We start from the raw sequence: 10324 nt of genomic DNA, 5'->3' as shown, positions 1-10324 counted from the left end.
TATATTACATTACATATATAACCAAAACACAACCATCAAATAACATTCAATCAATTTATTAAATAGAAGAGAGGCTATTAATGAGGGCAGCCTCAAATCATATTGTAAACAATGTTTTGAAACCTAAAAATAGCATTAAACGTTGGTTTCTGGACATGTTTAGTGTAATGTAGTAATTTGAACACTAGAGTGTGTTGACAAGCTTTATTATTGCATAAATATATATCCTGTTCATCTGCATCCGGCACCTCTCAGATGATCTGCAGACCGCTGGAGTGAAACCTGCACAAGAACATAAACATCTGCAACCACATACACACAATATAATAGTGACACATAACACAATATAAAGATATTAGTCTACCTTCGCTCAGTCATCATCATCATCATCATCTGGGACGAAGATCTCATGTTCCTCCAGAAGAGCAGCGAAATTTTTACTGATCAGATTACCAACATAGAGGAACGGAATCACCACTATAAACATGCGGGTCAGACCGAACGGGACCTGGAGAAATATTACAGAAGTGTATCCAATTATACCCTAAAGTAATAATAATAATAATAATAATAATAATAATAATAATAATATTTGTGCATATTGAAACCTTCCCAATTAATCATTTGGCGTTTAAAATATTAATTTAAAAAAACATTTTGTGTACGGTACACGGAAAACACAGTCGATAAACTGACATATAAATAATTGATTTTTAGAAACAGCCGTACACGAAGTACACTTCCTCGTTTGATAAAATATGTGCCGCTGCAGCAATATGATTGGCCATCAGTCATGTCAGTCAAGCCATTCTTATTTTTCATTGGCTAGCAAGAAGCCCTACCCTGATTCTTACGTATCTTTGGGAGCCTCCAGCTGTACTGCTTACACATGTATAAACTCACCTTAACTGGTTTAGGAAGGACTCTTCCCGTTGCGGATGTCACGACGGTTCGGCTGAGAGTCAGTCCTGTCGCATTCACCGATTTTGGACCAGTGTTGCGGCTCAGTGTTGCTGTATTTCTAAAGACAAATGCTCGAGAGAGACGAGCCACCAACGACGCCATGTTTCCGTTTGTGCGCTTCAGAGACACGCCCAGTGGGCCCGCCTCCTTTTGATTTATAATTAGGGGGAGGAGTAACTATGCGCTCCCGTGTTTACTGAACTCAGCAAAAAATAAAATAAAAAAAAATCGACTGAATTGATGTCAATAATGTCAATAAAGCTTAAACGACAACGACTCTATTCATTTGAATGACTAAATGGGATGGAGGGTGATACAGCCATTCATGTATGTATCCTTTTTTTCACTAGAGACACACCCGCCAGGTCAAGGTCCTCCTTGGTGTATGATAAAGCTCGAAATGATAAAGCATGATAGTTATTTATATACATGTTAACTATTAAAGTGTACTTGAAAGTGATCATGTAAAAATAAAAATAGAATATGAACATTTTAATTAACTGCAGTATGAATCGATTGAGACGACTTTGACATTATAATGTTGTGATTAGATGACTAATTAGAAACTACATAAAATGTAACTTCATTTACAAACAATTATTTTTCCACAGTGAATACGTAAACAAAAATGACAGTGGTTGATTGGTTGAAAAATGTTCAGAGCCAGAACGTAGCAAATAACCCGCCCTCATTTCTTTGATTGACGGCTTTTGTGACCAATCAAAGCTCTCATTGGAGAAGGCAGAGCCAATCGGCGAGCTGCTCGGGCTGGACTGATGGCAAATCCAAAGAACTGGCAAAAATCAAAAATGGCGCCCAGCTCGAAATCTGAGAAAGATGACAACAAACAAAAACACCAGAGAAAACACAAAGATCACATCATCAAACTCCTCACGCGAGGACGGGTAGGTAGAGAGAGGAAAGTTGGTCCAAATGTCGCATTTGTTGCGTGAAATGTTTCAACAGCACAACGTAGATAATAATGTGTATGTTATTAGCATGTTTAGCTGTAGCCTCATTCAACGCCTTTATGTGTCTATCAGAGTTCAATATTTGTGTATGTGAAGATATGAATGGGCACATCTACAAAAAAGCAATAAAAATATTCCTTTGCAGCAGTACATGGTTCTTTGGGGCAGTTACAACAACAATCAATGGTCATGTTTATAGGAATCTGTCATGATTGAGATGTCCATCAATTATCATAACAGAAGTAACTTATTATTAATTGTTTTGCACTGACATCTATCATTAACATTGAAATAACAGTCTCTGTCCTCAACCCCGTCTCATTTAATGAAAAATGTAATTTTTTAACATGAATGAATGGTAGAAATGCCTCAGCCAGATTGAGTTCAGTGCAAAGATGATTTTAACAGGTTATCATAACTATCATGGTCTTGATATTTAGCAATGACACCCTTGATTAAGTAGCTTTGTCAGTCTTAAAGCTCATTTAACTGTAGTTATGGCTCATGCGTCTGTCTGTCTTTTAGCTGAATGGGCAGCTCTCTCAGCGGCTCTTCCGAAAACTCCCTCCTCGTGTCTGTGTCCCGCTGAAGACCATCGTCAGCGAGGAGTTCCTCAGAGCAGGGTGAGGAGAACATGCGATCTGTGGCGGAGCGATGTGAATGCTGTGTCTGATCCGTCTCTCTGCTATCACAGGCACATCTTCCTGGGCTTCACCAAATGCGGGCGGTACGTGCTGTCCTACACCAGTGACTGTGGAGAGGATGATGACTTCTCCTTCTACACGTATCACCTGTACTGGTGGGAGTTTAACCTGCACAGCCGCCTCAAACAGGTAAAACATCCGCTCGCTGAGTCTGTCAGAGCTTTAAAGTCTCCATGAAATCAAAATATTTTTAATGGAATATCATAGTATTCATTATAAATTATTTATCAGTTCCCTCGCAATCTTTAATCAAATTAACTTACTTGACGTGTTTACTGGCATGTTTACTCAAATGAGATCCCCCAATAGCAAACCAATCAATTCCCTATCAATAAAATCAAGTCCCACCCTACATTTGTTCTTGTTCCAGAAACTGTGAAACATGTACTTTGTGAAAATTATACTTCACAATAGTGAAGAAAAGACTTCCGCAACTTCTGTTTTATGCCGACTTTGGTCATTTTTTTGAGATAATTTTTTTTACATTTATACAAACTTTGTGACTCGTGTGGCATTTGCTATATGATCACAAAAAAAATCGTAGACCTAATGTGTATATATATATATATATATATATATACAGTGAGGAAAATAAGTATTTGAACACCCTGCTATTTTGCAAGTTCTCCCACTTGGAAATCATGGAGGGGTCTGAAATTGTCATCGTAGGTGCATGTCCACTGTGAGAGACATAATCTAAAAAAAAAAATCCAGAAATCACAATATATGATTTTTTAACTATTTATTTGTATGATACAGCTGCAAATAAGTATTTGAACACCTGTCTATCAGCTAGAATTCTGACCCTCAAAGACCTGTTAGTCTGCCTTTAAAATGTCCACCTCCACTCCATTTATTATCCTAAATTAGATGCACCTGTTTGAGGTCGTTAGCTGCATAAAGACACCTGTCCACCCCATACAATCAGTAAGAATCCAACTACTAACATGGCCAAGACCAAAGAGCTGTCCAAAGACACTAGAGACAAAATTGTACACCTCCACAAGGCTGGAAAGGGCTACGGGGAAATTGGCAAGTAGCTTGGTGAAAAAAGGTCCACTGGTGGAGCAATCATTAGAAAATGGAAGAAGCTAAACATGACTGTCAGTCTCCCTCGGACTGGGGCTCCATGCAAGATCTCACCTCGTGGGGTCTCAATGATCCTACGAAAGGTGATAAATCAGCCCAGAACTACATGGGAGGAGCTGGTCAATGACCTGAAAAGAGCTGGGACCACCATTTTCAAGGTTACTGTTGGTAATACACTAAGACGTCATGGTTTGAAATCATGCATGGCACGGAAGGTTCCCCTGCTTAAACCAGCACATGTCAAGGCCCGTCTTAAGTTTGCCAATGACCATTTGGATGATCCAGAGGAGTCATGGGAGAAAGTCATGTGGTCAGATGAGACCAAAATAGAACTTTTTGGTCATAATTCCACTAAACGTGTTTGGAGGAAGAAGAATGATGAGTACCATCCCAAGAACACCATCCCTACTGTGAAGCATGGGGGTGGTAGCATCATGCTTTGAGGGTGTTTTTCTGCACATGGGACAGGGCGACTGCACTGTATTAAGGAGAGGATGACCGGGACCATGTATTGCGAGATTTTGGGGAACAACCTCCTTCCCTCAGTTAGAGCATTGAAGATGGGTCGAGGCTGGGTCTTCCAACATGACAATGGCCCGAAGCACACAGCCAGGATAACCAAGGAGTGGCTCTGTAAGAAGCATATCAAGGTTCTGGCATGGCCTAGCCAGTCTCCAGACCTAAACCCAATAGAGAATCTTTGGAGGGAGCTCAAACTCCGTGTTTCTCAGCGACAGCCCAGAAACCTGACTGATCTAGAGAAGATCTGTGTGGAGGAGTGGGCCAAAATCCCTCCTGCAGTGTGTGCAAACCTGGTGAAAAACTACAGGAAACGTTTGACCTCTGTAATTGCAAACAAAGGCTACTGTACCAAATATTAACATTGATTTTCTCAGGTGTTCAAATACTTATTTGCAGCTGTATCATACAAATAAATAGTTAAAAAATCATACATTGTGATTTCTGGATTTTTTTTTTTAGATTATGTCTCTCACAGTGGACATGCACCTACGATGACAATTTCAGACCCCTCCATGATTTCTAAGTGGGAGAACTTGCAAAATAGCAGGGTGTTCAAATACTTATTTTCCTCACTGTATATATATGTAAGGCTGAAATCCCCTCAGAAACATTAAAGAATACATTTTATTTAAGTGAGGGTTTAACTCTTTGAACAGTCTGTAGTTGTGGCTTCTTCACATCTAGCATATCTATCTTCTCTTTGTAGGTGCATCATGTGCGTTTGTTTGCGGGTGAGGACATCTACACCGATCTCTACCTGACCGTCTGCGAGTGGCACAATGATCATTCCAAGCTGGTCGTCTTCGGCTTTAAGTAAGAGTCTGTCTTCCTCCTCTGTGCTGGGTCAGTGGCAGGGTTGTTTTAGGAAGAATTTAGTTTAACTAAAGCTAAAGCCATAAAAAAATAAATAATTTGTTACTTGAAATAAAACAATCATTAACCGAAATAAAATATAAACAAATTATTTTATTTCAGCTAGGCCTAGTTGTCAAAGCAACATTTCTCATTTTCATTTAGTTTAACTTGATGTACTTAACTAAAACTGAAATAAAAATTAATAAAACCTATATAGACATTTAAAAAAACGGTCTTTCTTTCTTTCTTTCTTTCTACGTACATCTTATGCTTTAGTTTCTTCCTTTTTTTCTGTATGTGGCTGAGATCAGGGGAAGGAGATCAATCTGCAAATAATAATGCAACATAATTTAAAGTGCCCTGTTATGCTTTTTCTCACACTCCTGTCATGCAGTGTGTAATAAAGCTGTTTGTGAATGTAAAAGGTCTGCAAAGTTTTAAAGATCAAAGTGCACAACAAATAAAGTTATTGTCTCAGTTATTGTTTTAAAAAACTAAAATATGAAAATTCTGAACTGCTAAAACGAGTCATCTGCAATGCCAAACTCACTTCCTGCTCGAACCTACGTAACAATGTAACACATTTGCGTAATGCCAGCCTATCGTCTTCATCGGCTGGCCTCAAACGAAGCAGAAGTAGCTGAGACTGGAAGAGTTCGGTTCGTGTTGTCGACGTGTCGAGAGACGCTGTTTTCAGTTCTGCGAATCCACTTTTCAGCTCTTCCAAACTAAGGCAAGGCAAGGCAAGGCAAGTTTATTTATATAGCACATTTCATACACAATGGTAATTCAAAGTGCTTTACATACTATTAAAAATAATCAGAAGAAATAAGAATATACAAAACAGTTTAAAATAAAGAAACAAGAAAGAACTAAAAATAATTAAAACAGTTTAGAATAAAGAACAGTTTAAAATAAAGAAACGAGAAAGAACTAAAAATAATTAAAACAGTTTAGAATAAAGACTAAAATAAGACACAGTATAAACAGTCGGACAAACAGTGACACAGTGCTCATTCATTAAATGCAAAGTTAAACAGATGCGTTTTGAGTCTGGATTTGAATGTGACTAATGTAGGAGCACATCTGATCTCCTCTGGAAGCTGGTTCCAGCTGCGGCTGGCATAATAGCTAAAAGCAGACTCTCCTTGCTTAGAGTGAACTCTTGGAACTTCTAGCTGATGTGATCCTAATGATCTGAGTAATCTGTTGGGTTTGTATTCCGTGAGCATATCTGCAATGTATTGAGGTCCTAGGCCATTAAATGATTTATATACTAGTAATAATACTTTAAAATCAATCCTATAAGTAACTGGCAGCCAGTGTAATGACCTGAGTACTGGTGTGATATGATCATATTTTCTGGTTCTGCTAAGAATCCTGGCTGCAGCGTTCTGTATGAGCTGCAAATGTTTTATGGTCTTTTTGGGAAGGCCAGTGAGGAGTCCATTACAATAATCCACCCTGCTGGTGATGAAAGCATGCACTAGTTTTTCTAAGTCTTGACTGGAAACAAAGCATCTAATTCTTGCAATATTTTTCAGATGATAGTATGCTGATTTAGTTATTGCTTTGACATGACTATTGAAACTAAGGTCTGACTCTAAAGACACACCAAGATTCTTGACCTGATTTTTAGTTGTTTGACCTTTAGAGTGAAGGTATGCGTTCACCTTGAGAACTTCATCTTTGTTTCCAAACACAATGACTTCAGTTTTGTCTTTGTTTAACTGTAGAAAGTTTTGGCACATCCAGCTGTTGACTTCATCAATGCATTGAAGCAGAGAGTCAATGGGGCTGTAATCATTAGGCGATAGGGCTAAGTAGATCTGTGTGTCGTCTGCATAGCTGTGGTAAGAGATTTGGTTCTTTCTCATTATTTTGCTCATTGGGAGCATGTACAGGTTGAACAGGAGTGGCGCAAGAATTGAGCCTTGAGGGACTCCGCATGTCATGGGCGTCCACTCAGACTTATGGTCACCTATACTCGCATAATAACCTCTCCCATCTAAGTATGACCTGAACCATTTTAGAACTGTCCCAGAACTAAGGATGAGGACTCAAATTAATACATTTAAACCGACACCATTGTTACTGTTTGTATCACTGTGTATAAAGGACTGAGGAAGATCTGGATCTGGAATTCATATATGGTAACGATTGTTTCATTAACGACACGCTCTGTAATCGGTCGACCAATCACAACAGACTGGGCCATCTGACCAATCAGAGCAGAGTAGACCAATCACAACAGACTGGGTCATCTGACCAATCAGAGCAGAGTAGATCAATCATAACAGACTGGGCCGTCTGACCAATCAGAGCAGAGTAGACCGATCACAACAGACTGGGTCATCTGACCAATCAGAGCAGAGTAGACCAATCACAACAGACTGGACCATCTGACCAATCAGAGCAGAGTAGACCAATCACAACAGACTGGGTCATCTGACCAATCAGAGCACAGTAGACCAATCACAACAGACTGGGTCATCTGACCAATCAGAGCAGAGTAGACCAATCACAACAGACTGGGCCGTCTGGCCAATCAGAGCAGAGTAGACCAATCACAACAGACTGGGTCATCTGACCAATCAGAGCACAGTAGACCAATCACAACAGACTGGGTCATCTGACCAATCAGAGCAGAGTAGACCAATCACAACAGACTGGGCCGTCTGGCCAATCAGAGCAGAGTAGACCAATCACAACAGACTGGGCCGTCTGACCAATCAGAGCAGAGTAGACCGATCACATCAGACTGGACCATCTGACCAATCAGAGCAGAGTAGACCAATCACAACAGACTGGACCATCTGACCAATCAGAGCAGAGTAGACCAATCACAACAGACTGGGCCGTCTGACCAATCAGAGCTGAGTAGACCAATCACAACAGACTGGACCATCTGACCAATCAGAGCAGAGTAGACCAATCACAACAGACTGGACCATCTGACCAATCAGAGCAGAGTAGACCAATCACAACAGAGTGGGTCATCTGACCAATCAGAGCACAGTAGACCAATCACAACAGACTGGGTCATCTGACCAATCAGAGCAGAGTAGACCAATCACAACAGACTGGGCCGTCTGACCAATCAGAGCAGAGTAGACCAATCACAACAGACTGGGTCATCTGACCAATCAGAGCACAGTAGACCAATCACAACAGACTGGGCCGTCTGGCCAATCAGAGCAGAGTAGACCAATCACAACAGACTGGGTCATCTGACCAATCAGAGCACAGTAGACCAATCACAACAGACTGGGTCATCTGACCAATCAGAGCAGAGTAGACCAATCACAACAGACTGGGCCGTCTGGCCAATCAGAGCAGAGTAGACCAATCACAACAGACTGGGCCGTCTGACCAATCAGAGCAGAGTAGACCGATCACATCAGACTGGACCATCTGACCAATCAGAGCAGAGTAGACCAATCACAACAGACTGGACCATCTGACCAATCAGAGCAGAGTAGACCAATCACAACAGACTGGGCCGTCTGACCAATCAGAGCAGAGTAGACCAATCACAACAGACTGGACCATCTGACCAATCAGAGCAGAGTAGACCAATCACAACAGACTGGGTCATCTGACCAATCAGAGCACAGTAGACCAATCACAACAGACTGGGCCGTCTGGCCAATCAGAGCAGAGTAGACCAATCACAACAGACTGGGTCATCTGACCAATCAGAGCACAGTAGACCAATCACAACAGACTGGGTCATCTGACCAATCAGAGCAGAGTAGACCAATCACAACAGACTGGGCCGTCTGGCCAATCCGAGCAGAGTAGACCAATCACAACAGACTGGGCCATCTGACCAATCAGAGCAGAGTAGACTAATGACAACAGACTGGGCCATTTGTTATTTTTTTACCTTGGGTGCATGTAAATCTGTTTACATGAATTAATACAAAATTAGGAAACATTAAAATAGCATAGTAGGGGCACTTGAACTAAAATTCAAATGAAATGTAGTCAGTGTTTATGTGAACATGTTCTCTCTGTGACCTGTCAGCACACGCAGCTCCAGTTCAGCCCTGATGAACATGATGATGAGTGACGAGAACAACAGAGACATCTACATCACCATCACCTCAATGCCTCCTGCACAGCCGTGCAAACAGTGCTGTCCCACGTCCACCGTGTCCACCATACGCACAGGTACACACACACACACACACACCGTATTACTGACCGCTGCAAACAGTGCTGTCCCACGTCCACCGTGTCCACCATACGCACAGGTACACACACACACACACACACACACCGTATTACTGACCGCTGCAAACAGTGCTGTCCCACGTCCACCGTGTCCACCATACGCACAGGTACACACACACACACACACACACACACACACACACACACACCGTATTACTGACCGCTGCAAACAGTGCTGTCCCACATCCACCGTGGTCCGTGTCCACCATACACACAGGTACACACACACACACACACACACACACCGTATTACTGACCGCTGCAAACAGTGCTGTCCCACGTCCACCGTGGTCCGTGTCCACCATACACACAGGTACACACACACACCGTATTACTGACCGCTGCAAACAGTGCTGTCCCACATCCACCGTGGTCCGTGTCCACCATACACACAGGTACACACACACACACACACACACACCGTATTACTGACCGCTGCAAACAGTGCTGTCCCACGTCCACCGTGTCCACCATACACACAGGTACACACACACACACACACACACACCGTATTACTGACCGCTGCAAACAGTGCTGTCCCACGTCCACCGTATCCACCATACGCACAGGAACACACACACACCGTATTAAGCGATTAAACAGCTCTCTCTGGTCTGCGCCTCAGGTGGCGAGTGTCTGCAGCACGGTTACGTTCTGAACGCTCGCTATCAAGTGGTTTATCCGTTCCCAACGTTCCAGCCGGCGCTGCAGCTGAAGAAGGACCAGGTGATTCTGCTCAACACCAGCTACTCTCTGGTGGCCTGCGCCATCTCCCTCTGCCCAGGTACACACACATCTCTCTCTGCCCAGGTACACACACATCTCCCTCTGCCCAGGTACACACACATCTCCCTCTGCCCAGGTACACACACATCACCCTCTGCCCAGGTACACACACACCTCCCTCTGCCCAGGTACACACACACCACCCTCTGCCCAGGTACACACACATCTCTCTCTGCCCAGGTACACACACATCTC

The 10324-nt window shown here is 42.4% G+C and overlaps 2 protein-coding genes across 3 annotated transcripts in view; one reads left to right on the top strand and one right to left on the bottom strand.

Annotated features, from left to right (window-relative positions):
- Window positions 1-40: 40 nt before the first annotated feature.
- On the bottom strand, window positions 41-1117 carry smdt1b (single-pass membrane protein with aspartate-rich tail 1b). The gene is made up of 3 exons (XM_079895322.1): window positions 904-1117; window positions 365-508; window positions 41-282 (listed from the first exon to the last, which is right to left on the bottom strand). The coding sequence occupies exons 1-2, from the start codon at window positions 1063-1065 to the stop codon at window positions 371-373; spliced, it is 300 nt and encodes a 99-aa protein (XP_079751448.1). The 5' UTR covers window positions 1066-1117; the 3' UTR covers window positions 41-282; window positions 365-370.
- Window positions 1118-1131: 14 nt separating this feature from the next.
- dcaf15 (DDB1 and CUL4 associated factor 15) overlaps window positions 1132-10324 on the top strand; it is an 18034-nt gene continuing 8841 nt past the window's right edge. Inside the window, exons 1-7 of one of the 2 annotated variants that reach the window (XM_079895304.1) lie at window positions 1132-1290; window positions 1690-1868; window positions 2460-2557; window positions 2629-2767; window positions 4956-5062; window positions 9135-9280; window positions 9969-10127. In XM_079895304.1, coding sequence (XP_079751430.1) covers window positions 1740-1868; window positions 2460-2557; window positions 2629-2767; window positions 4956-5062; window positions 9135-9280; window positions 9969-10127 — 778 coding nt within the window. In that variant the 5' untranslated portion in view covers window positions 1132-1290; window positions 1690-1739. Of the gene's footprint in view, window positions 1295-1689; window positions 1869-2459; window positions 2558-2628; window positions 2768-4955; window positions 5063-9134; window positions 9281-9968; window positions 10128-10324 lie in introns of both variants that reach the window. The other variant, XM_079895303.1, reaches the window with a different exon arrangement.

The sequence above is a fragment of the Squalius cephalus genome (assembly GCF_949319135.1).
Source record: "Squalius cephalus genome assembly, chromosome: 2".
Taxonomy (NCBI): Eukaryota; Metazoa; Chordata; class Actinopteri; order Cypriniformes; family Leuciscidae; genus Squalius; species Squalius cephalus.
Note: the sequence above shows the minus strand (reverse complement) of the source record. Positions and strands in the feature narration are given on the sequence as shown.

What these genes read in the sequence shown, in the direction of transcription:
- smdt1b (XM_079895322.1), bottom strand. Translation starts at nt 1,065, where the DNA reads ATGGCGTCGTTGGTGGCTCGTCTCTCTCGAGCATTTGTCTTTAGAAAT. An exon ending in TCCTTCCTAAACCAGTTAAG is followed by an intron (nt 509 to 903) that starts GTGAGTTTATAC and finishes ATATTTCTCCAG; the next exon opens with GTCCCGTTCGGTCTGACCCG.